A 26,191-nucleotide genomic window follows, 5' to 3' on the forward strand; every position below is an offset into this window, starting at 1 on the left:
CTTGTGTGTGCTCTGGCGTCCTGCCCATCCTGTGGGCAGCAGCTGATGGGATGGACGGGTGGATGGGAGGGCAGGCTAGGATGCGTGACACCGGGAAGAGGAAAGGCACTCTGTGGCAGCCCGGGGGTGGGAGGGGGAGGGGCTGACCTTGTCGAAGTGGTTGAAGGAGGCCCGGAACTCCTGCATCTGCTCCTGGCTGATGCCCTTGGCGTCCCGGGTGAGGATCTGGTTCTCCACCTCATTGATGGTGCGGGCGATGGCAGTGAGCAGCTGCTCTGAGCCCACGCGAATGTGCTGAGGGAGGAAGGATACTGGTCACCGAACCCCGCGGTGGTCTGTGGCACCATGGGTCGGCACAGCGAAATGTGGAACTCGACCCCCAATTCTAGTGCAACAGCCTCCTGACTCTGGTGTGCTGAGACCACAGGTAGGGGTGGGGGTGGATGAGACTCTTTCTAGAATGGAACTTAGGGGGCCTCGGTTTTTCAAATGTCTATGTACTCTAGCCTTCCATCTTTTCTTTTCTAAATTTTGCTGTTTTGACGGGGTCTCTCTCTCCATGTGTGGTCCAGGCTGGCCTAGCTCCTCCCACTCCCCCCACTCCATGTGTGGTCCAGGTTGGCCTAGCTCCTCCCACTCCCCCACTCCATGTGTGGTCCAGGCTGGCTAGCTTCCCCCCACTGCATGTGTGGTCCAGGCTGCCTAGCTCCTCCCACTCCCCCACTCCCCGTGTGGTCCAGGCTGGCCTAGCTCCTCCCACTCCCCTGCCTCCACTGCTGAGGAGCCCACCTCCATGGTGTAGTTGGTGTGCTTGTTGTCAAAGATGAGGGCCTCCTGGATGAGCTGGTGCTGCTGCTCCAGCAGGTCCAGGTTGGGCTTGTAATCCACGATGCTGCGCTCGTACTGTTTCAGGTGGCTCAGCTGGTCCTCCAGGGTCCCATTCATCTCGATGGAGATGCGCCCGATCTCCTGCAGGAAGGGAGGCCCCCAGGTGATGCGGGCCCTGGCTACTGTGCTGCTCTCTGGAGATGGCAGGGAGGCTGCTTTTCACATCTGACCTCGCCTTGCCCTTGTCAGTCTGTATGGGAGGCCCTGCACTGTGACAGCGTGACTGTAGAGAGGGGAGACCCAGTGACCGGGCACTGCACTCACAACTTGAGTGCACACACCTTCACCCTAAGACAAAACTCCTTTGCTCCTTAAAAATAAGAAATAGAGCCAGGCATAGTGGCGCACGCCTTTAATCCCAGCACTCCGGAGGCAGAGTTCAGGTGGATCGCTGTGAGTTTGAGGCCAGCCTGGTCTACAAAGCAAGTCCAGGACAGCCAGGGCTACACAGAGAGACCCTGTCTGAAAAAAGAAAAAAAGAAAAAAGAAAAGAAAAAAAAAGGAAGGAAGAAAAAGAAAAATAGGGGGCTGGAGAGATGGCTCAGATGGCCCAGCAACCACATGGTGGCTCACAACCATCTATAGTGTGATCTGATGCCCTCTTCAGGCCTGCAGGTGTACATGCAGATAGAGTACTGTATAAATAAACCTTAAAACAAACAAACGGAGGGTGCTGGCTGAGCTGCTGTGCCCCAGGCTCCCACTGCCTGGCGCACTGAGCACGTGGGCGTGAGCAGGAAGCACTGTTCCTGGCTGTCTTATGAATGTCCCTCTGGGTGTTGGTCACTGTGCAGCTGCGCTGCAGCCCTCACAGGGTCTAGCACAGAGTGGTGAGCAAAGGCCATTTGCTGTGGGAATGCTGTCTCCGGAGAAGGGAGCAAAGGAGCAGAAGGCAAGCCAGCTCCAGGTTCAAGCTGGCTCTAGCCAGTCTCTAGCCAGGCTTCCATCTTCACATCACCATTTCAGCTGCAAAGCCCCTGAGGTCACCAGGGCTGCTGGCCAGTAAGAGCGGAGGACAGATCTATCAGGGCTGAAGGCTGCAGCCTAGGCCACAGGGACCACGGGGACCTCCCGAGCTCCAGAACCACCTGGCTCTCTTAGCTGACAGGGAGGGGCAGCCTCACCTCCATCTTGGTCTGGATCCAGGGCCCCACCACATTGGCCTGGCTGGCAAACTGCCTGCGGAGGTGCTCATTGGACTGCTGCTTGCTCTGCTCCTCCAGGAGAGCATGGTCGCGCTTCGGAACCAGCTGCTGCACCTGTGGGGTGTGCATGACAGGTCAGGGCGCAGCCACCCCAACTAGTGCAGCCCTTGCAGGGCAGAGGTCAGGGCGCAGCTCCCGCTCCCCCCACAGTGCAGCCCTTGCAGGGCAGAGGCCTGCCCACCTTCTCCCACTTGGAGTTGATGATCTGCGGGGTGACGGTGGTGTAGGGGTTGCTGCCCGACAGCTTGATGTGGTTGCTCTCGGCGATCCTCTGGGCTTCCTTGTGGATGGCCAGGATGGCCTCGCGCTCCCTGTCGGCATCCGGCAGGGTGGACTTGAACTGGTCATGGGCTGAGATGAGGCCCTGGAGGAAAGATGGAAGTGAGTGCAGCCCGCCTGTGTGCGCGCGCATGCGCGTGCACGCGTGTGTGTATGCGCGCGCATTTCCCCTAGAGGCGGGGGCGGACCTCGATCTCCTCGATGGTGTGAACGATGAACATGTCCTGCAGGTCCTCCATGGCGCTCTCCATCCAGTTGTTGAAGGGTGCGGCCCGCTTGGCGTACTCCAGGTGCAGCTGGTCGATGGTCTCCAGCTGCTTCTCTGTTTTCTGCAGTGTCAGAGAGGGATGGGGACAGGTCAGCCACTGAGAAGACCTGCATAGCCACCACCCCAGAGGGCGCTGGGCTCCTGGCGACGCAGCGCTGCTCCTCACCTCCAAGGCTTCCCGGCGGCTGTGGGTCAGGGAGCCCAGGGCGTCCCACTGGTCGCAGATCTTCTGGCACCGCGTGTTGACGTTGTGGGAGTCATAGTAGTCCAACTCGCTGTGGCGGGGACAGGGAGGGTAAGAACCACAGTGGATGTGGACAGAGAGGGTGAGACATAGCAGCTCACAGAGGCCAGGAAGGGGACCCCGTGCAACTGGGGTCACGGGCACTGTGAGCTGCCAGGCGCAGGTACCGAGAGTAGCACACACTACACTCTCACACCGAGCGGGCTCCAGCCCTCTTTTCTTCCTAAACTGTTTGCACATTTATTTACTTATTTGTTTATTTAGTACGTGCTGCAGGTCAGAGGACAATTTGTGGGTCTCAGAATCTAACGTAGGTCTCTGGTCTTGGAGGCAAACGCCTTGACCCGCTGAGCCACTTTCCTGGCTCCAAACTGTAACCCCAACACCAAGGAAGCTAAAGCAGAGGTCACAGCTGAACCACAGAACTCAGGGTCGTCAGGAACAAAACAAAACAAAGGGGCAGATCAGCACCGGCATAGCGGCCGAGCCTCACTTGCTGCAGTCTGAAGGCACTGGCACGGCGGGGCTGGGCTGAGAGGGTCTCTTTATATATGTGGGTCTGCTCTGCACTGCCCGCAGGCGCCAACTATGATGTGCCTTGTGCTCTAGCAGAGGCTTCGCCAGCTGCACAGTTTCTGCCATTGTGTGATGCATTCTGGGAACTTTTCAGATAGATGGTCTCTAAGTGCTACAGGCAAGGTGGGGGCTGTGCTCAAAGAAGAAACAAGAGGAGATAAATACGTTCAGAAATCTCCCTCCCCCCTTTCTCTCTCCCAGCTTGTTCTAGGGCAGAAGCCGGGGGGGGGGGGGGGGGGGGGAATAAAAGGTGGGAAAAAGAATCCACAAAGCAATGAGCTCGCTAATGCTCATTACACAAGTATTCTACAGCTGGATGTGGTGGTGGCGCACACCTTTAATCCCAGCACTCAGGAGGCAGAGGCAGGCGGATCGCTGTGAGTTCGAGGCCAGCCTGGTAACAAAGTGCATTCTAGGACAGCCAGGGCTACACAGAGAGACCCTGTCTTGGGCATGACATACCTGGTACTTGCTTGGCCTGGGGCTAAACCGTGATGCCGCTATGTACCTGGCAATGGATGGTGCCCAGGTAGCCTCCTTCCTGCCTCTAGGGCCTTGTCTAGAATGCTGTTTCTGGAGCTACCCGACTTTGCCTCAGGGAGAAAGGCCTAATATGGCTGGGACCTAGTATCTGAAGAGCAGGCTAGCCCGGCCCTCCAAGTCTATGTTTCATGGGCACCTCATCACTAATACCAAAGTGCCTATTGCTTTGTGTCCCCTGGTTTGGACAAGCAGGGTTCTGGAGGGTAACCAAACAAAGTTACTGGCCCCAGTACCGTTGCTTCTGGTGTGCTAACGAGCTCTCTGTGGCCCACAGAGGTGAGAAAGCAGGAGGAAGCCAGCCCCGCTCCTGAGGCCCCACGGGCACGGGTGGAAAGACCTCCCACAACTGCTGAAGTCTGGGGTGACTAGTGGGTGGGGGTGTCTGCCAAGGGTCTTATTTTGGAGCAGACAGCTATTTCGGGAGCGCCTCCGGGGCCTGTGGATTTTCCATGAGGTAATGGGCTGGGCCTCCCACTCCTTGCTGCCGGCCACTGTAGTGGGAGAATAAGGCACCATTCATTGGCTCTGGAGACGCAGTGTACTAACTGTGTGCACAAATTTATGTGACTGGCGGGGGAGGGAGGGACACCGGCCGCCTATAAGCCCTTACAGTGGGTGTATTCTGAGCAGGAGGGACAGGGGCAGGGAGAACAACAGACTCACTGTACTCCCAAAACTCCCCACATGAAGGAGGGGCCTGAGGAGCGACACGGGGTGACAGGCTGGAGAGAGAGGGGCCCTAGGGCCTCAGGTCTCAGGACAAGCAGCCAGACGCCATCGCTGTGCTGAAGAACCTCTTTGGTGTTGAGACAGCGCAGGTGATCGTCCTGCCATGCTCTCCTGGTGTGTGTGTGAGGAGGGGTGAGAGCTGGGGACAGCACTTGAGGCCACAGGCGCACACGCACGTACTTGAGCTCCTGGGCGATGGCAGCGATCTGCTCCACTCGGTCCTGGTGTGCGGCCAGGTCACTCTCGAAGGCCTCGTGCTTGCGGATGAGGGCTTTGATGTCTGACAGGGTGGCCGTCTCATAGTCGCGGTGCTGCAGCATGGCCTCCTTCCCTGCAGGTGTGGCAGAGCAGAGAGCATGTGTCTGAGGGGGGCAGGTGCAGAGACACCCAAAGGATGGAGCCTAGGAGCTCCTGGAGGCCTCTGCTCGCCCCGTGCAGTTCTGTGCAGGGTTAGAAGAAACTGCACAGGTGAGGCCTGTGCTGCCTTCCTGGTAGGAGCTGCAGAGGACAGGATGGCTGACACCAACAGGAAAGTTACAGGCACCCATCGGTGGAGGACAGTGACTGGGAGAAGCTCCTGGGCTTGTAGCCAGGCCCACGGGATCAGACAAGGGACAGGCGTGGGGCCTGGGGCCTGGGGCCAGGAGGGGTGCCTGTGCCAGCTCTCCTGGGTGGTGGTCCTATCCCAGTCTTGTTGCCCCACCCGCTTTCTCGGCATAGTGGGTGGGAAGGGAGAAACACTACTATTAGTCCTGGAGCCAGGCTAATTACATGCCCAGAGCAAAAGCCCAACAGCCTGCTGGTAAGTCACGGGACTCCTGTGGACCGAGGGAGACGCCGACCAGGATGGCAGCCAGGCCTCCACTCTGCCTCAAGGAGCCCTTCGCCCAATGGCGTCTAGGGTCACCTTCAGGTGGGCACCCAGAGTATCTGGTAAACAGCTGGCACTCCCTGGCCAATCTCTCCTTGTAAACCAGTGGCAGCAATAGCACCTATGCAGCCGTGGGCCACCCTGAATTTTATCAAGGTGATGGTTAAGAATGGAACTAGTTGGTGCCACCTCCACCTCAGCGGCTCTCAAGCAACTGGCAGCCAGCCACCCCCAGGCCGGGGCTGGCACCAGCGGGTGGGAGGGCGTAACCACAAGGCAAGCTTGCAATTCCCTTTTCCAAGCTGCTTTCTCCCAAGGGTGGGAACCAGAAATAGCAGCTGAGAAAACCTCAGGCCTCAGCTGTTTCAGAGGAGAACTGACAAGCGTGGCCCACATGGCAGCCACGAGGCGTGCGTTCGTGGGACTCACCAGCATTGTTATCCCCAGTCCCTCGGGAAAGCACCCACATTGGCCCCGCCTCCTCTGAGCCCCTCTCTCCCAGGCAGCCTACCCCAGTAGGCTACAGTGACCCAGACCGCAGGCTGATGCTGAGGAGGAGGGTGGGTGGTTGGCCTGGCGCGAGGGACAGATGTGTGAAGGCCTGGCTGCAGCTGAGGCTCACCCACAAGTCTCTGCAGTGCAAGCCTGTCCCCAGGTGTCCCCAGAGACAGAGCTGAGTGGTCACCACCTCCAGCTCATGAACCCAGCCGCCAAGCCTCCCGCAGCCCTCCAGACCTCCCACAGCCCTAGGCTGGGCACTCTAACTCATTTGGTGAGAACTACAGTGCAAACTTAAAAATAAATAAAAAATAAAAACGCAGGCAAGACGCCTCAGAGGACAATAGCAGGAAGTGCCTTAGCTGTGCACAGGGCACAGGTGTTACAGCATTCCTCACATGCTTAGGGCCTCACAAGAGGAGAGCAAGCATATGTGCCTCAGTCTTCTCAGGGCAGGGAAACTGCTGTGTATAGGTATAGGGCCAAGCACAGCCAGGTGCCTGCGTGGTATTTTGTTCTGATTTTCAAGGTAGGATCTCACACCTGTCTAGACGCCCTCTATATAGACCAGGTTTACCTGAGGCCTCCTGCCTCAGTTTCCCAAGTACAAAGATTACAGGGATGAATTGCTACATCTGGCTAGAGCTGTGAGTTCCAAGACTGGCCTGCTCTCAACAACAGCAGGAGGTGGTGCTGTTGCCAGTATCTCCAGAGGGGGGTCTGTTTCGGCGTCTGGCTACAGTGGGGGCTCTGTGTCCACACAGCTGAGGAGGTGCCCTGAGGAGCCATGGGGTGGTGGTGTGGAGGATGGGGATGGGAGGGGGAGATGGTACCTCACAGGGGCGGCTCATGTTTCGGCACAGTGGATTGGGCCCAGGGCCTCCACTGAGCGACAGCTCCCCTGTGGGTATGCTGTGTCATGTCTTTTGCTTTCTGCCCTCATTTTCTGAGGGATTTAGGCCCCCCAGGAATCTGGAGCCTCAGTGGTAGGGCCTCCACCAAGGGCCAAGGACGTGATAGAATTCCACATCCAGAGCCAGAGCCAGGCAGCTGTGGGGCGGCTGGGGAGTGCGTTGGGACGGACCGGTGGTGACTAGAGCCAGTGGAGCCGGGAGGTGGCTGGAGACAGACTCACACAGCTGGGTCAGCGTCGTGGGCTGAACCTGGGGCTGGAAACCGTTCTTGGAGGAGGTACAGCAAGTACAGGGAAAAACCCAGAGAGGGGCATGGAGGAATAGGGGAGACCTTGCTGCTGACAGCTCCGTAAGCCCAAAGCGGCATTTCTGCGGCTAGGAAGAAACTCGGCAGACCCACATGGCACGACTGTGCGCCAACAGCTGAGGAGGGAGAGTGCCGGAAGCTTACCGTCGGTCCAGGCCTCGTGGATGGAGGCCTTCTGCCGGAACTTCTCGGCCAGGTGGTCAAGCCGCTCCAGGCGCCGGATCTCGTTCAGCAGCCACTCCTCGTAGCCCTTCTCTGCCTGCTCCAGGTGCTGCCAGCCATTGTTGATGTCCTGAGGGGCAGGAGAGAAAGCAGGGCTCTCAACAAGATGCTGGCGGAGAGGCCGACCCAACCCTGCCTTGCACTCTGTTCACATGGGCTGATGATGTGTGGCATGCGTGTGGGTACCCAGAGGCCATGAGATGGCTTTGAATACCCGGGGGCAGGAGTTACAGGTGGTTGCTAGCTGCCTGACACGGGAAATGAACTCAGGCCCTTTGCGAGCACGCAAAGCACTGATCATCTCCAGCAGCACAAGCGTTTAGTCTCTGGTTTACCTGGATGGGGCTCAGCACGTGTGGGCGGGTGGGCAAGTCAATGTCGCTGCAAGCAGACTAGGAAGGGTGCCTGGCCTGCTGCCCTCCCCTTAAAGGGTCTCAGACACAGAGTCTCAGACTCAGCCCTGCAGTCCTGGCAGACTAGAGTAGCAGTGCAGAGCAACAGTAGGGCACGGTGAGGCATGCCCACCACCATCCCCACCCACCTCGGAAGCTGGCTGAAGACAATGCCACCCGAGCATTGTGCCTGAGGTGGTCTGTTTGGCAGGCCATGCTCCTGGGACCCATGGTGATGGTGGTGGCGGTGGCGGGGGACACTCACCGATACCATCCTGCCCTCGGAGGGCATGAAGGCGGGCCTGTTGCTGAGCCGCAGCTTGGTCTGCAGCGTGTTGAAGTTGATCTCCAGCCGGCACTTCTCCTGCACCTTGGGCGGCTTGTGCACGCGCCGGTAGTCGCGGAAGTCCTCCAGCTTCTGCTGCATCTCCTGGATGGTCTTCTGCGGCACGCGGTCCTCCAGCCACGGGATGGTGCGGCGGATCCACTCCAGAAGCTGTGGGCCCACAGAATGCCATGGCGCTCAGAGTGCTGCCACAGGGAGTGCATGCACACCAGCCGGTCCTCAGGGCTGCCTTGCTCTCAAGCCCAGTTTCTCCATGGTCTCTGCAGGCACCCCACAGCAGAGTCCTGGGAATCCTGCCCTGGCTGGCGTGGGTGGCTCAGGACCGCTGTCCCTCCCAGCAGGCCTGTCTGTTGAGACTCTGCTCAGGTTGGGTTTGCTGACTGCAGCAGCACAGTGGCCGCCGGCAAGCGTCTGCCCCGCTGGGTGGCCAGTGCGTACTGCTTTAGGAAACGGAGAACAACAAAAACCCAGCAATCCATGCATTCTTACACCTACTCTGATCTTTGACAGGGCGAGGAAGAATATCAACAGGCCCCAGCTGGCATTCCAGAACAATCCCAGAACAGGGAAAGCAGCTATTACTAGCACAGGTAGGCACAGAGATGGCTTCCTAACAGCAAGGGCAAAACCAAAAGCAGAGGCAGCAGGCTGAGCCTGCGTCTGACGCACGGTATTGAAGACCATGAACTGATGGCTTGTCTTGGGGTTGGGAATGACAATACAGCCGGCGGCTCTGCCTTTTTGTTCTCAGCCCCACAGAAGCCGGGGCCTCGTGCAGGTTAGGCAGGAGCTCCAGCGAGGAGTACACCCGAGCACTGGCCCCGCCAGTATAAAGTCCACAAAATCCTCAGCTGGGCAGAAGTTGCCACTTTAGTTTTCCCAGTCCACAAAATCTTAAAGCCGGGGGCCGAGAATACAGCGTAAGGGGGGCATGCTTGCTTAACATGCGGGGGGAGGGGGGAGGTATTTGCCATCCAGCTCCTAAAACCAATGACCTTGAAGTCCTCGGGTCCAGGAGTCATGGTTCCAAGAACACACGCACGCTCTTTGGAAGCTGGCTCTGCAGTCTTGGTGTGACCCTCAGCTCTAGCAGCACGGCGACCACTAAGCCAAAGGTGCTGCACCCCATGTTTTCTAGGTCTTGCTGCCACAGCTACTTTCTCAGCAAAACACTGCTGGTTATTCCAGTGCTTGGGAGGTGGAGGCAGGAGGATCAGAAGTTCAAGGCCACCCTGGGCTACGTCAGACTCCATCTATTTCTCCTGCCTCCCTGTGTAGCACTCCTCTCCCAAAACAAAAACAAACAAAAACCCCAAACCTCTACTTTTTATGTGCTGTGTATAGGTACTCTCTGCCTGCGTGTGTGTCCACATGCCACTTCTGTGCCTAGTGCCCCAGGGCTCTGGAAGAGGAACACGTGCTCCTAACCCTGAGCCCCTCTCCAGCACCCCTGCCCATGGTGGGGCACGGCGCACACTCACATCACTGGCCAGACGTTCATAATCTTCCATCAGGTGCTCATTTTCCTGGTTCACAGCCAGCACCTTGCAGATCCGGTTGGCAGCAGTCTCAGCCTGAAGTGGGGAAGCACACGGTCAGGGCTGCCTGGCGCTGGGGAACCCCCCTCCTAATCAGCAGGCCCCCCGAAAGCAGCTTGTCCAATACCCACAGAGAACTCCCCACAGAGGGAAAGGAGAGAAGTGCATCCCCGGTACGGTGGCCTTGAGCGGCCATGTCCTAGGAGTTGTGCAAGACCTGCACCCCTGCTGAGAACCAGGCTGGTGCCCAGGACTGGGTGGGGCTGCACTGAGAAAGAGTCCCTTCTGAGCAGGAACATGGCTGGAGGTGGGATGCTGACACCACGGTGTCCCAGCACTCAGTGCATGCTCTACCCATGCTGGCTCCTATGCAGAGGTGCGGCTGCCTGTGTATAGGAGCCCGCGCGGGCACAGGCCACAGGTGGAAGGCAGAAGGGAAGCAAAGGGAGGGCAGATACACAGAGCTGGCCCTGGTCCTGAGCTCTAGGAGCCTGGGGGAGGGGAAAGTGCCACACAGGAGAAGGGAGGCAGGTACCTTTCAGGAAGCACAGAAAAGGTCCAGGAAGAGTTGGAACGGCAACAGAACAGGAGCAGAGAGAGTGAGGGTCTACAGAGTGATGAGGAGGGAGAACAGAGGCTCGGGAGCCAGCTCCATGCCCGGAGCGCTTTCCCATCCACACGAGGCACAGGACAAGTATGGAGCTGACAGAGCAGGCACAGGGGGTGTGAACCTGTGCTACACAGCACACAGCACGCTGCAGGGATCACCCGGGACCAGCACGGCACCAAGGCTGCTCCAGAGGTCAGACTCACAAGCCACTGTAACTGAGCACACTGCTGGGACCCCACGCTCTAACCTACGCTGCCGCTGGGGTGCTGCCAGCCAAGCGCTCCACTTCACTGCTGGAACGTGCTCAGGATTGGTGACTTTCAGTGCGTAAAAGAAGAAAGAATGAGCCAGGCGGTGGTGGTGCACGCCTTTAATGCCAGCACTAGGGAGGCAAAAGCAGACGGCTATCTGTGAGTTCAAGGTCAGCCTGGTCTACAAAGTGGGTCTAGGACAGGGAAAGCCTGTCTCAAAAAATTAAAATAAAAAAAGAAGGGTTGGAGAGATGGTTCAGACGTTAAGAGCACTGACTGCTCAACTCCCAGCAACCACAGGGTGTCTCACAACCATCTATAGTGAGATCTGGTGCCCTCTTCTGGCCTGAAGGTGTACATGCAGGCAGAGCACTGTATTCGTAATAAAATAAAATAAACAAGAATCATAATTTAAAGGAAAAAAAAAAAAAAAAAAAAAAAAAGAAGAAGAAGAAGAAAGGCCAGGCACGGTGGCACAAACCTTTAATCCCAGCACTCGGGAGGCAGAGGTAGGTGGATCGCTGTGAGTTTGAGGCCAGCCTGGTCTACAAAGGAAGTCTAGGACAGCTAGGACTACACAGAGAAACCTTGTCTCAAAAAAAAAAAAAAAAAACCAAACCAAAAACAAAAAAACAAACCAAAAAGAAAAAAAGAAAGAATGCTTTTGTGACTAGCCTGCATTCACCCAGAGACCATTTTTTGAGGAGACTGAGCTGGCCTCTGGGACATGACAGCCACAGTAAAGGCACTGCAAGGGGCCCTGAGGGGCACATTCTTTGTTGAGAAAGGTGAATCTAGCAGGTGTGCCCAGACTTGCAACTGTTCTGCCCAGGTGACTGATCCAAGGGGCTGCTAGCATGTGCTCACTATCCCACGCCCGGGACAACCCTGTGAGGGCCATCTTATAGATGGGGAAGCTGAGGTAAACTAACCTAACCAAGACCATGCTGCTGAGAAGGGCAAGGCAGGGCCAGGCCATACACCGCCCCGCCCCACCCCATCCCCGACCCTGGAGGTTCCCACAGGATGGAAGGCTCTAAGAAGGCAGTTCAGCAGCCAGTGGCATCTCTGAACCTCAGCTTCCTTGCCCTTCAGATGGGTCTAGCTGCCTCTACCCCTCTGTGGTGGAGCTTTGCCGGGACCTAGGCAGGTAAAGTCCTCGGAGAGAGCCCAGGGAGGTAGTTCCCAAAACAGGCACCCACCATGCTGAGCACCTGGGCCACTAACACTGCTACTGGCCAAGCCACTCTCCAAGCCAAGAGCCGTGGGTGATGTGAGGCCAGCAGGACTCACGGAGACGCACCAGGGTTTGCCGGGCCTGCTCACATCAGCTCCTGAGGGAGGCAGCCTGCTCTCAGGGCCTCTTGAGCACCTGGCAGCAAAGGCCTCAAGGGAGGCCTACAGGTAAGTGGCCCTGAAGCAGAGGTCCTGACAGGCAGGAGGTCACACTCCAGTGCTGTCATCTACAGTGATCCTGTCTGTGGTCAGAGCTGTCAGCATTCACCACAGGTGGCTACGCTCAAATGCAAGGCTGTCTGTGAGGCTGCTGAGCCAGGGCTGCACCCAGGGGCCTCCCACCCTGGCTCACCTTCTGGGCCCCTGAGAAGGCGTGGTAGAAGCAGGACACGTAAGTCATGATGGCCTTTTCATCTGGCCTCAGAGTGCCTACAATATCTGTGCAGAGAGAGAGAGAAAGAGAGAGAGACAGGAGAGAGTGAAAGAGGCAGCAGGGAGGCGGCCAGCCGGCCCGAGGCCCATGCAGGAAGAATAGCGCTTGCTCTGGACTGGAAACCAGCGAACCTCAGACCTGGAGACATGCCCGCCATGGTGAGCAGAAGGGGCCGGGAGGCTCTGAGGGAGGAGCCTCGTTCTCAAACAGGCTAGTGAAAACAAACTAACTAGACTGTGAAAAAGCAGCTGCATTTGGGGCCGGAAAAGTCAAACATTAAGTGACTGTTTTCTGAAAGCCTGAGTAGCATTATGTCACCTGAACTACAGCCATTTTTGCATACACCCCTAATGATGTTGGGCTCAACCTTGCACACTGGTAACCCTGGCACTGAGGAGGCTATGGCAGGAGAGCTGCAGAGTAAGATTCCGTCTCAGAGTTGGGCACACTGTTGCACACTGGCAATCCCAGCACTCGAGAGGCAGAGACAGCAATGTCACAGCTGACTTTAAGGCCAGCCTAGTTTGTATATAGAAAGTTCTAGGGTTCCAGGACAGACAGAAGAAAAAGGAAACTATAAAAAAAAAAACTCTGAGTGGTAGCATATGCCAGCACTTGGCAGGCAGACAAAAGGGGTATTAGGACGTCACAGCTAGCTGAACTGCATGTACATGTGACCTTGTCTCAAAAAACCCCAAACCAAACAAACCAAAAAACAAACAAACAAACAAACAAACAAACAAAAAAACACCCAGGCCCGGCACTCGGGAGGCAGAGGCAGGTAGATAGCTGTAAATTCAAGGCCAGCCTGGTCTACAAAGTGAGTCCAGGACAGCCAGGGCTACACAGAGAAACCCTGTCTCAAAAAACAAAACAAAAACAAAAACAAAACACCCCCCCCCCCCGCCGCCAAAAAAGACATACAAACAAAAATCATATAACTGGAGAGATGGCCTAGCAGTTAAGACCACTGACTGAACCGGTTGATAGTGGCCTTTAATCCCAGCATTTGGGAGGCAGAGGCAGGTGGATCTCTTGTGAATTTGAAGCCAGCCTGGTCTACAGAAAGAGTTCCTGGACAGCCAAGACTACACAGAGAAACCTGTTTCAAAAAAACAAAAACAAAAAACCCAAACACTGGCTTTTTCCAGGACTGTGGTTCAATTCCCAGCTCCCACGTCCGGCTCATGGCCACCTGTAACTGGTTCCAGAGGCTCTAGCACCTGGCCTCCTGGGCACCAGGACCATGGACATGTTGGACACATACATGCAAGCAAAACACTCACACACAGAAAATTAAAAACCCTAAATAGATTTTAAGAGAAGAAAATCCCTGAGTGGAGGTCACCCACAGCCGGCTAGCTTTCCCAGCTGTCCTGCCCCGCCTTTGCTTCTGCAGGCTTCACCTGGCGGCCTCGGCTCCGCTGGAGCCCCTTTCTGACTGATGGTGACGGCGCCTCCTATCACACACCCTGACGCACACTGTCTGTCTCACCAACTAGGAAGCAAGCCTCCTTGCAGCAGGGACTTGCTTGCGTCCTTGCTGCCTGAACAGAGCCTCTGTGCGGAAGGCACTCAATAGACAGAGCAAAGACTAGGCGGGCGGCCATGCAGGGACTGAGGGAGCTGGCTTCCAGTCCAAGAGAGGCCACTGCCGGCTGCAAGAGAAGTGCAGTGAGCGTGGAGGCGCGGCGGGCCGCCTGGCCCTGCCTGGTACCTTCTGCGCTCCTGAGAAGGCATGGTAGAAGCTGGACACATAGGTCATTATGGCCTTCTCGTCGGGCCGCGCTGTGTTCACGATGTCTGTAAGTGAACAACAAGGGTTAAACGGCCACGCGGGGTGGGGCCGCTGACGAGGACCCACGGCGCCCAAAGCCACGGCCACGCCAGGGAGAAGACCCTCTAAGCTGACTCAACACCAGCTGTTCAGTTGGGTGGGCTCCGTTACATCCTAACATCCCCACGGTCTCCGGAAAGGCCAAAGCTGTGGGAACTGGGCTGGAATGAAGCCGCTTCCTTTCTTGGGGAATAGCCTCGAGGGCCGCAGGACACTGAACTCCAGGGGCCACCAGAGGCCAGAGTCACGGGTCCTGGCAGGGAAATGGAGCAAAGCCGGAAAAAGGAAAAAACAACATTCCAGTTTGTCGGGCTCCAGACCCCAGCCTTCGGGTGTCAGGAAAGAGCCAGGGCTGCTCACAGGAAGCCGGGGCCGGCCTCTTCAGCCTCACTGCCCCTCTCTGGGAGTCTAGACAATCTGTGGGACCAAAAACCCTGACCCTTTCTGTAAGCTGCGCCCTCTCTCCCACCCTGAGTAGGCCTGGCCACCTCTGGCACATGTTGCCCCGCTCTGGCTGCCTTGGGTTCACCCGGCCTTCCGCCAGCTAGCTCCCTAAGGTGTAGAGTGGTGAGGCCCTGGGAAGCACGGTGCTGGACTGAACTTTTGGGGGGGGGGGCGCACTCACCCTCGGCATCCAGCATCTTGGGGATATCGAGGTATTTTTCGGCTACTTCAAAAGCGTTGTTTAAGTTGGTGACTGGATCATCCTGGGGAAGCAGTGGGCAAATGGAGAGTTCCGTCAGGCAAAGGCTGGCCTGAGACAGAGGAGCCCTGAGGGGCAGGGTTGGGAAGGGTCTTAGGAATCCTCATCACTGTGTGCCAGACAGGGAGAGACACGCAGGCGCGCGCCCCACAGCACTGCCAGCCAGCCACATGCTTCAGTCAGTCTGTGCACCCTGAACCTCTGCGGATGCGGCTCAGGCTCTAGAGACCATAGGACTGTGTATGTGTGGGTATCAAGTAGAGAACACCCCAGCTCCGACACAGGACCCCATGGCTGCCAGACCAGCGAGGGCCTGCTGAACAAGCCTGACCGACCTCGCTCCTCTCGGCAGTTCTCAGCTACAGCAGAATCCTTGTCCCCACACAGGCAGGCTGGGTGCAGGTCCCCTCCCTCTCCAGGGGTGTACCACCACTCTGCAGCAGCTGTCTGGCTCTGCGCTCTGCAGCCCATCGGCCCAGGGCGGCCCAGGTGGCTGGCTGCTTGGGACATAGTTCCCTGCCTTTCCCAGGAGACCAGGCTTTAAAGCTGTATGTAAGAGTAGAACTCTACACAGGACGTGGTAGCTGGTAGGAGGTGTGATGCTCCCTCTTCCCTCCTCTGGAAGGAAGAGTGTGTGTGTGTGTGTGTGTGTGTGTGTGTGCGTGTGTGTGTGCGTGTGTGTGTGTGTGTGTGTGTCTGTCTCTCTCAAAGGTCAAGTAAGACAGTCCAGAGTGTGTGTGTGCGTGCGTGTGTGTGTGTGTGTGTCTGTCTCTCTCTCAAAGGTCAAGTAAGACAGTCCCTAAAATATTCCAGCCAGTGCCATCGAGGGAATCGGGACGGTGCTCACGGATGTTTGTCCGGGAGGAAGCTGGCACGTAGCTCTCCCGGGTGGGCGGGGGCTGCCTACCTTCCTCAGTTTCTCATATTCAATCAGCTCGGGCCTGTGCCGGTGGATGAGGGCATTGAAGGCCAGCCCGTCCTTCCAGCTGTAGGAGAAGGCAGAGGTTATGAGGTCAGCACTCGCTGCCTGGGTGTCGCGGTTGACCCTGTGAGTCTTCCCGTATGCAGAAAGCACCGATTTGGCACAGATGGTGTGACCTTGAGAAGATCACAGAACTAGCCGCCTAGTTTCCTCACCTCAGAGTTGCTATGAAGATAAAGTAGTTGATGCTGGCACAGAACCTGACATGTGACACGTACTGACTGTCTGCTGGCCACTGAGAGGCCTGCAGCCCAGCATGCAATGAGGGCTTGTAGAACAGGAAAGGCCAGCACCAGGGGACAGCCCCTAGGAAAGGTGGGTGGGATCCTGACTAATGGAGGCACGGGCCAGGGGGGCTGGCTAAGAGCCTGGCTGCTGGGACTGAGGTTCAAAGGAGCAAACAGATCCCTACAAAGTCGCAAGCTGGAGCCTCAGAGCCTGCAAGGGGTGGTTCCTTCTAGGATGGGTCTCTATCCCTGCTCGCTGTTAGAACAGCTGTGCAACCACCTGTGCCTGGGTTACCTAGAGCGTAGGTGACCCAGGTGGCAGTCTGTTGCTGTGACCCTGTGTGTGTGGAAGCAGCAGGTGTGCACCTGCAGGCTGCAGCAGAAGAAACACATTGAGCAGAGCCGCCAAGGGGTGACCATGTGCTTTTTAGGACACAGCACAGTGATGTCAGCACGGGGTCCCAGAGCCCAGCCAGGAAAGCGGTGCATTGAATGAGTTTAAGGCTGGGCAGTGCGGGCAGACAGTAGCCCCTCGCTGCTCTGGAACTCTATCTCCTCCTTCAGTCACAGCAGCCTCTACCCTTTGCCTCTCTGAGCCCTGACCAGGCCACACGGCGCTTGCTGGCAGCTGGAGAGAACCTTTCCTTAAGCTAAAGAGCAGCAGTCTGTGTGCTGGTGCCTCCTGTCGAGAGGAAGCAGGGTCCTGCCTGTGGCCTCCAAGGGCTGCCTTGTATGAGAATGTGCTAGAAAGCCTACAGCTGTGTTAAGCAACTCCAGTCTCCTCTCTGAACAGAGGACTCTCCAGTGGGCACACAGGTGCCCGCAGCAGCATGCACACGTGGCTGGTCACATGTGGGATGTGAAGTCAGGCGTGGGGGGAGCGCCCACCTGATGTGGAAGTTCTGGACGTTGACGTTTTTATATGGCGCCGTCTTTCTCTGGCACCAGAGGAGGAGCCCTTCCTTGGCAGAGGTCTCTGCAAAGCATCCAAGGACAGAGAGGTGAGCTCAAAAGTACAGCTCTGAGCAACAGCCCAGGCTGGACAGGACTTGCAGCTCAGGCCTGGGGACAAACAAAGCCCCAGAGGAAGGACAGCAGACATCACACCAAGGCAGCGCGGACAGCAGCAACAGCAGCTGCTCTGCCGTGGACATGGATGGTCTCTGCCCACCTGTCCATCTGCTAACACGGAGCCCAGCTGCAAGAAGCCTTGTCACAGGGACTTCCCCAGAAAATGACAAGGACGGCGGGATCTGAACCTACTCCCCATCCAGACTAGCCTGTTGTTAGCCCTGGACACTAGCCTTAGGATGTTTCTATCAAGTGCCATCTTGTGTTGAATGTTGTGGAGACCCAACAACAGGAACTCCTCCAAACACCGGCCTCATGGCGTTTCTTTTTTTTTCTTTTTAAATTTATTTATTCTGTATACAATGTTTGGTCTGCACATGTGCTTGCACTCCAGAAGGCACCAGATCTCATTATAGATGGTTGTGAGCCAGCCACCATGTGGTTGCTGGGAATTGAACTCAGGACCTCTGGAAGAACAGTCAGTACTCTTAACCTCTGAGCTATCTCTCCAGCCCCTCATGGCGTTTCTTATTTTGTGGTGCATGTGACATGCACGCACGCATGCACGCACGCACGCAGTGGCTAGGTGGAAGTGGTGGCATTCCTGGGTGGCCGAAGCAGGCCCGGACACACAGGCCCAGTGGGTATCCTCTGGAGTTTGCTCTGCCAGCTGTGGTAAGCTGGAGCCAGGAAGGGCTATAGGAGACGCCCCACGCAGCATGGAAGAGAACGGGAACGTGGAGACGTAACTTTCTCCAGGCACCCCGTCCCGGGAGAGGGAGGCGCACCCCGCATTCCTTACCTTCTACAGAGATGTCCTGGATGGCGAACCTGAGGATGATGGTCCAGATCATCCCCAGAGTCATCTTTGCGTTGCCGTCCACAATCTCTGCATACAGGACAAGGGCGCGGGAGGAGAAAACAGTCAGCGAGCGCCAGGCTCCCCACCTCACCCCCACTTTGCCAGGAGGATGCACTGAGCATTTGTAGACAGTGCTGCCGCGGAAGCCTGGGGCGCTGTCCTGGGGTCTCTGTACAGGTGCTTCCTGGTCACCAAGGCGTTCCCACTGGCCAGCTCACAGCACTGCGCCTCTCAAGGTGGTCCACAAGCCTATGGTCTTCACCTTAAACCTGTCACCCACTACTGTGGTGAAATTCCACCTTTATGTGAGCAGCCTGCACTCGGGGTTAAGTGGGTCTTTGGTCAGTCTACTGACTGTACTAAGAACGAGCCACTTCCTTTCAGTCACAGGATCTCTAGACAACGCTGGCTCCTAGCGGCCCTGCAGCCTGCCCCTGTGCACAGCAGGTACCCCTACTTAAAGCTCCTTTGCAGTAAACAGTGTGAGGCAAGCACTCTAGGGAAGGCGGGGGAATGCAATATCTGCCCAGTCTTCCCAGGCTCCACAGCTACAGATGCAGACACCATGCAGGCTGCTGGCCCTGCTACAGCCCGGGGCCAAGATGGCTCTCCCACCAGAAAAGTTAAGCTAAGCTGCAAGAGGGCCAGGCTGCCTCCGTCAGGGGACACAGCCAGCTGCTCAGCTGCCACAGGTACAGGCTGGCCAGGGTTCTGGGAGGGACACATCTACCAGCTGCTTCTGTGGCCTGCAGCTGTCACCCCCTCTCATAGGCCTGGGGAGGAAGCCATGCCCCTCAACTGGCAGAGCACGTGAGGGGCCAGGGCCAGAGACCTCAGGCTGCCCTCTGCCCTCGTCTTTGCAGGCGACAGTCATGGGGCCTGGGACAGAATCACCTGGGGCGCGAGAAGCAAACACTTGCAGACCAAGCTTCCCCCCCTAATGCCGTGGAGACTGGACGTGAACTGGGCCCCTCCCCTCACCCTCTGTATTTACAGACGGAGGCTCTGAGCAAAACAAACGCAGCTGTGAGAGAACAGGGCTGGAGCGGAGCCCGGAGGAAAGATCCATGGGAAGACAGAAAATCCCTGGGCCTGACTGATTTTTAGGTTTTTGCTTTTTAAACAAACACCAACTACCTCTACTGTGGCATGCAAGGCTTGGCACCCTACTCAGAGGTCCCAGGCTGGGGCGGGGCCTCGGAACTCAAAAGGCACACATTCTGGCCCATCATCCTGCCAAATTCTCAGCCCTGTCATTAACGGCAATTAGTTTTCTTTGTTTTTCTCAAAGCTGGGACAACATGGATGTTGAGTAATGCGCAGAGCTGGGAGCCCCGGCTGCTGGCAGCTTCTGGGCTCTGTGGGCCTCACGCCTCATCCAAAGGCGCCTGGAAACTCAACCCCAGGGCCCTAAGGAGCCTGTGTTCCAAGGAGGGGCTCGCTGGGCTTGGTGGCACAGATCTGGGAATCCATTCAGGACAGAGGGATCCTGGGTGTCCAGAGCCTTGTTCTGCCTGTGCAGCTGGAGCAAAGCCTAGGGCTGACCTTTGACCTTGCGCGCCCTGTTCCGATGCTCTGTTCAGGCTATTAGCTCCCTTTTCTCGTTGTGTTCCCTTCTCCCCATATGGACCAGGCAGCGGTGTTCCTGGCAGACATAGACCAGGTCCTGTGTCCAGGGCCAATTCTCAGGGCTTTCCTCACGCCTGGTGCACGCCAGCTTTTGTTTAAGGCTGCAGGGGCTGTGGACCCCCCGTGCTGTCGAGGGCAGTGGCTCACCTTCCGCCCCGATGGAGACCAGCCTGACGCCCTTGCTGGCGATGAAGCCCAGGGCCTTGTTCACGTTGTTGATCTTGTGCACACGCATCTTGCCGCGCTCCGGCTTCGGCAGCCGCTCCCCTGGGAAGACAGGCGGGGGGGGGGGGGGGGGGGGTCTGTGCAGCCGCCCAAGCCGCGGCAGCCCTGCCACACACAGGCCGAAGGAGGGGGGGCTGTGCCGCGCGGGCCGGGCCTCACCTGAGATGACCTCCAGCAGCAGCATGAGCTTCAGCCCGTCCCGGAAGTCCTCGTCGATGTTCTCGATCTGAGTGCCCGCCTTCCGCAGGTGGGAGTTGCACCAGGCCGTGAAGGTCTAGGGAAGGGGAAGACGGAAGGGCGGAGAGTGAGCCAGCACCGGGGCTTCCTACCAACCAGGACAGACCCTGAAGCCTGAAGACAGGGTCTCACGCAGCCCAGGCTAGCCCCGAACGCGGGTCTCTCTGCCTCCACCGCCCAAGTGCTGAGCGCACGTGAATGTGGCTACAAAGTCTTTTCCTGATCTCAGCAGTGATGCGGGCAGGCATCCGCGGGCACAGAGGGAGTAGGCCTTCTTAACCTAGCGCCCTGCTGAGAGGGCCCAGGACAGGAGAGGCACTTGGAGAGCAAAGCATCCTACAAGCCAAGGCGCACCGGCTTTTCTTGGAGCTGAGGTCGCCCAGCCGCCCAGGCGCCCACCGTGAGGTCAGGACCCTGAGCCCCAATCTGTGCTGTAGTGTGCTGCCTCCCCGCCACCCCCATGGCCCATGCGTCCAAGTCTTGGAAACTGGATGCTCCTTAGGGGTGGCTGAAAGGTGAGTGGAAGGCAGCCATATCTGAGAAGCTTCTGAAGACCAGGCAGAAGGCGAAATCTCTGGAATAGAGGCCTGCAAAGCAAGAAGCTGCAGTCCCAGACCCCACCACACTGAAAATGGTGACAGAACACCCAAGCGCAGGGCCACTGAGCGCCTGCAAGCTGGGGCGTGTTATCTGTGCCACAGAAGCGCCTCAGATCAGTTAACGCCAACAAGCCTGGGCGTCTTCTGGGGAAGCTGGCCCTCTCCCTCCCACAGCGGGGTCTGGGAAAACCCAAGCCTCTGCTTTCCTTGGAGCCCCCAGAACAGAAATAAGCACCCCGCCAGAGACATGCAGAAGCACATTCCGTGCCCGAGGGGTAAGCACAGGCCACACAGCGTGCCACAGGCTTCTTCCATGGAGCCTCGGCACTGGGCGCCTCCCAGACCGAGACACTGCCTAATAATACACCAGCCTACAGCGAGGACTCGGCAAATGGGGGCACGTGGAGTGGCCAGACCCCCACCCCACCCCTGCTGCCATGCAGAGTTCCTTGCCTGAAACACAAAGGCCCCTCCTGGTTATAAACTGTTGCTTCTCAACTAACCAGGCCTCTGCTTACTCTGTAGCTTTGCGATGGAACCACCACTTACCCATCACTCAAAACGCAGCCAGTGGGGGTGTGGTGGTACATACATGCTTTTAATTCCACCACTCAGGAGGCTGGGGCAGGAAGACCATAGTTTGAGGCCAGCCTGGGCTACATAGCAAGAATCGGCCTCAAAATAATAACAACAAGAATAATATAAAAATTAAAAAATAGTAATAACCAAACCCTAAATCCAGCCCACAGTGCGGCTCCTCCTAAGGACTGCTCCACCCGCTCTCCCAGTCTGGTTCTGACAGGGTGCCACTCGGACAGCTTTATGTGGGCCTCACAGCACCTCTTGGCCTCTGACAGGTGTTGCCCACAGCTGCGTGGTCCTCCAAGGGACTCGGGCAGGCTATCTCGAGCAGTTGGCCCATCTCCTCCCCCTGCAGCCCACTTTCCCCTGCTCCTTCCCCATGCTCTGACTGCGCTATGACCCTGGGAGACGGCTTCCCAGCCTCCCCTCACACCATTCTCTCTTCTGTGCTGTGGCAACGAAGATGCCGCTGGAGCAAAGGATTAGGCTGAAACACCGCGCACGGAGGCTGTGGAGGGCACAGCCGTGCTCGACCTCTCCTCCTTTCCTGGCTTGAGGCATCTGGTCTGTGCCTCCCACAAGCGGCCGCTCTGTCCGCCCTGGACCACCGTGGCCCGCATCGCGCAGCATTCCCCATCCACGTGCCTATAGTTTTTCCTGGTTTGTTTTATTTTGTTTTGTTTTGGGAGGAAGGGGAGTGGGCAGATGGGCGGGGCTAACTTCTTGCTCACTGTGTGGCTGGGGCTGGCTTTGAACTCTTTTTATCTTGAAAGCTAGAGGAGGGCATTCGAACCCTCTGGAACTAGAATTATACAAAACGGAACAGTCCTGTGGGCTCTGGGATTTGAACGCAGGCCCTCTGGGGGCAGTCGGCACTCCTGACCACTGGCCATCTCTCCAGCGTTGGCTTTGAACTGTTTTGGTCGTCCTGCCTCCACCTCCCAAGTGCTAGGATGACACACATGAACTACCATGCCTGGCCTTTACGTCGTCCCACGGATTCCAGCAGGCACACACCCCACGCTCCTGCCACGTGTACACTACACGTGTAAACGTGTATATCCCACATCCTTCTTACTGTCCAAAACACGGTGGGCAGGTACAGCACTCAAGAGGATGGCCTAGGCATGGTTCAGTGGTGGACAGCCTGCCTGCTACACCAAAGGCCTTGGGTCTTGTCCGGAACGCTGCTAATTTCAAGACAGACGGTCAGAGGAACATGGCCCAGAGTGCAGCAGCAGCCAGGGCTGAGCTGGCCGGGTCTCTGCTTTTGACGTGTGTGAAAGATGTTGCTGGACCACAAAGTAACCAAGTCACGCCCTACCCGAGCATGCAGGAAGGAGGGCAGTTTCTGAACGGTGGGTGAGCTTTCTGGTAGTGAGGTGCTGCTCAGAAGGGTGCCCCTGGGCCTGCATGGGTTGCTCCAGCACACTGCGGGAGGGGCATAGGCGAGGGTCACGGTGCCAGCGGCTTTGGTATCTGTTGTTTCCAACCATGACTTTACCACTGAGCTCACCCCTGGCTGTGGGATGGAGTGAGCAGAGCCTATCTCCTGCCCTTGCCCTATGGACGAAGCACCAGGGGCCTGGCAGACAGGCAGTGCCAGTCGAATCCTGCTCACTGATGGCTTCTTTCCGAGCCAGCCTTCTCTCTACAGATCCTTGGCCCACTCCTGCAGCTTAGAAGGGAGATGAGATGAGACTGTCTGTGCAGACGTGCCGTTCCTACACATGGGGATGATGAATCGACCTCCTGGTCATAGGTAGGCCACCTGTCCTCACAGGCGCTGCTGCACTACTTGCCCTTGAAACGCACCTTCCATCTCTCCTCATCCCCCCTGGCTAGTAAATAAATGAGGGAGTCTGGCCTCTGCCGCTGAGGCAAACTGCCATAACCTTGGGAGAATGAGAGAGTTGAGCGGTGGCTGTGATCTCTCTTAAGATGAGGGTTAGCCCGGAGTGATGTGAGCCAGTCACCCTGCACTGGGCCTGGCACAGGAGGCTCTCCATGCCGGGCACATGCCAAAGGCTGTTGTGATGAGTAGCAGCTGCACCATGCGCATCTGCTGGTCTGACTGCAGAACACAGAGCAGGTGCCAGGAGGACACCCAGCAAGAGGACAGAGATGAGCTGTTCCTCTCCGGCCTGAAGTACTCCAGGGAACAAGGGCTGTCTGCTAATGTGCGGCTCTCCTGTCCTGAGCTGAGGGCAGGGACATACGGGGAGCAAGCAACTGCAGTCACCACTGCTCCATGCAGCAAGACTAGCAAGGGGGCTCTAGGGTTGGAAAAAAGACATTAAAAATTCATTGCTTTTTATATTTGGTTACAAAAATAACACTCTGCTCAGATTCCTCCTCTCTCTCCTCAGTTCAGACTAGCACTGTGGGGTGGTGACAGAGGTGGTTTCTATAGCTGGAGGCCTCGATCCATGTGCCTACCCTAACTTCCTCCACCACGCACAATTCCCAGGCCTGCTTGCAACGATCCAGTTGCCTGGAGTCAGCCATCTGCTAAATGTCTCCAGGCCAGGCCCGTGGAAGGCCTAGCAGAAACCAAACCCCCACAGAAAAGATGGCCATGGAGGCTTTAAACCCAGCACTCCAGAGGCAGGTGGATCCATCTTTGTAATCTACACAACACAGCCAGAGTTAGGTGGAGACCCTGTCTCAAAACAAACAAGCCAACAAACCAACCAACCAAACACCACCTGATAGAAGCTGAGCTGTCAGACCCTCACCCTGAGCGGGACCAATACACGGCCAAAGCAGCCATACCTCACATCAAGCGTGCCTTACGAGCAGCAACAGCCACCATGGCAGGTCAGTTACAGGTAGCTCACTGCCCTGGCCACCCCGCACACCTGTCACATGCTAGCATCTCCGTGCTCGCACTGCTTAGTGAAGCAGGCGCTGTCACTGCTCCCATCTGACAGAAGAAGAAACAGAGAGCATGCAGCCGAGGCAGCTGCCCGCCGACCCGGATGTGTGCAGGTGCTGAGGCCTCAGGCCCTCTAAGCACAGCAGGTGCACAGGGCGAGGTGTGAACACGTAGCGGCAGCAGCACAGACCTGTGCAAAGGCCCTGTGGCAGACAGGAATGAGACGAAGGAACGGCACTGGTGGGGCAGTTTCCCGGGTCTTTCAAGGACCACATGGACTGCTGCTCCTGTGCACAAGGAACAGGAGGGCAGGAAGCCATGTCAGGGACTCCTGTGACTCATGTCTGGGTCTCACCACAGAGGAACCAGAGCCACTATGAGACTTCATCAGGAAGGTGCTGCCCCTGCTGCCCTCGGCTTGTCACAACTCCCCACAGAGGAAGCCGCCCCATGAAGGGAGCCATCCCTGGCCTTTGGCCTAACTTGGGAGGAAGGATGTGGGCTGCATGCCTTTGAGAAGGCCCGTGGAAGCTCGCCTGCCCTGCCTGCAACAAGCTTTAGGAGGCCTTGCGCGCGGCAGGGCTTCAGGTGCAAGGCCAGTGGTGAGCGGGGTGCCTCCTGGGGACCCTAGCTAGGGTTTTCTGCGCTGTCATGCTTGAGGGCTGGGGGAGGGGAAGGCAGCTTCGCATCACTGGTCATAAAGTCCTTCCTGTGTCACAGGGACCCCTCCCAGCCACCAGGATGTGGTGTGGCTGGGTGAATGAATGATGGATATTGTTCGGGAGGTGACTTAAGCGGCCCGGAATGTGGCAGCAGTGGACTTTAATGAGCCTTTCATTGATGATGACGCCTCCCCCAACCCAGAGAGGTGAACTCTCATCTCTCTCAGTAGTCCCTGTGCAAGAAGCAAGCACTCCCTAAGCTAGTAGCCCAGTGTGGCCACAGCAGGCTGGGACAGCAAACATAAGAACGGCCTGTGACAGGACGCAGCGGCCGGCTGAAGTGGCCCTTCCATTTTCTCTCTGCCTTGCTAGTACAAAACTCAGCACAGGACAGAAACCCTTGTGGCAGCTGTCTGGACTTAAAGAGACAAGCTGTGATGTGTCCCAAGGCTGAGGCGCACGTGCTGGCCCTGCTGTGAAGGGACAAAGGCGTCTGGGCGGCCCCGACACACCACACATGTGGATCCCACCCCCTCCTTCCACTGTGTGCACTGCCACCCACTCGACAGCCCGCTCTGCTACTTCCTGACCCAGAAGACCGGGCTATACTTTCCCTCAGCCCGGGGTGAGCTGCAGTTGCCCACAGCAACCTTCCCCAGGGAGCACGGAGGCCAGGCAGAGCAGCCTAGGGTCCTAGGGTTTCAAACCTCATCTCTGAAATACCGTGTTGGGCGTGTTGGGTCTGCAGCTCCACTGGGGTGCCGCCCCACCTCCTGAGCTCCCACCTGGTCTGCTGAGGCCTCTGACAGAGCCCATGGTTCCTCAGAAGGGAGGTCCAGGGCTTGGGCATGGAGAGGCGCAGTTATTTATTTCTGGGGTAAACAGCCACCTTTCTTATCGCTGGCTCATCTGTCAGGCTACTGCCAGGCCTCAGGTCATGCTGGGCCCAGCAAGACAGCCTTTCAGTTCCTGAAAGCAGAGACTGCTCCTGGGCCCTGGGCCTCATCACCCACTATAAAGGTGCTTTCAGGGCTCAGCCGTCTGGAATCTAGGTTACCAGCTGCCCAGGCAAAGAGGTGATTGCTTTGGCTGGTCCACGGGGCCTCCGAACTGGGTAAGCTTGCACCTGTGAGCCATGTGTGGCTCCATTACTTGCACCGCATCCCAGAGGGGACGGAACCCAGGGGCCACAGTTAGAAAGCAAGCAGGTAAAGCCATCACAGCATGATCATGGTCACTCCTGGAAGGGGAGGTCGCGGCAGCACAGGACAGCCCCTGCAGCAGGGACCAGGGCAAGAGCAGGTTGTGGCCTGGCCGCCTCATGACAACACAGCTTAACTTGAAAGC

The 26,191-nt window shown here is 57.3% G+C and overlaps 1 protein-coding gene across 5 annotated transcripts in view; it reads right to left on the minus strand.

The window, feature by feature from the left end:
• Actn4 (actinin alpha 4) overlaps positions 1–26,191 on the minus strand; it is a 64,818-nt gene that overhangs the window by 2,202 nt on the left and 36,425 nt on the right. For 3 of the 5 annotated variants that reach the window (XM_051162787.1, XM_051162783.1, XM_051162786.1), the window contains exons 2-18: positions 20,046–20,160; positions 19,809–19,928; positions 17,973–18,059; positions 16,988–17,075; positions 15,798–15,876; positions 14,813–14,894; positions 14,068–14,153; positions 9,764–9,856; positions 8,202–8,432; positions 7,467–7,614; positions 4,913–5,063; positions 2,807–2,915; positions 2,561–2,701; positions 2,275–2,457; positions 2,013–2,147; positions 790–969; positions 148–294 (exon numbers count right to left, since the gene is read on the minus strand). In XM_051162787.1, the coding sequence (XP_051018744.1) occupies positions 148–294; positions 790–969; positions 2,013–2,147; positions 2,275–2,457; positions 2,561–2,701; positions 2,807–2,915; positions 4,913–5,063; positions 7,467–7,614; positions 8,202–8,432; positions 9,764–9,856; positions 14,068–14,153; positions 14,813–14,894; positions 15,798–15,876; positions 16,988–17,075; positions 17,973–18,059; positions 19,809–19,928; positions 20,046–20,160 (2,175 nt within the window). Of the gene's footprint in view, positions 1–147; positions 295–789; positions 970–2,012; positions 2,148–2,274; positions 2,458–2,560; positions 2,702–2,806; positions 2,916–4,912; positions 5,064–7,466; positions 7,615–8,201; positions 8,433–9,763; positions 9,857–12,269; positions 12,356–14,067; positions 14,154–14,812; positions 14,895–15,797; positions 15,877–16,987; positions 17,076–17,972; positions 18,060–19,808; positions 19,929–20,045; positions 20,161–26,191 lie in introns of all 5 variants that reach the window. The other 2 variants (XM_051162785.1, XM_051162784.1) reach the window with 1 other exon arrangement.

The sequence above is a fragment of the Acomys russatus genome, chromosome 19 (assembly GCF_903995435.1).
Source record: "Acomys russatus chromosome 19, mAcoRus1.1, whole genome shotgun sequence".
In the NCBI taxonomy this organism is placed as follows: domain Eukaryota; kingdom Metazoa; phylum Chordata; class Mammalia; order Rodentia; family Muridae; genus Acomys; species Acomys russatus.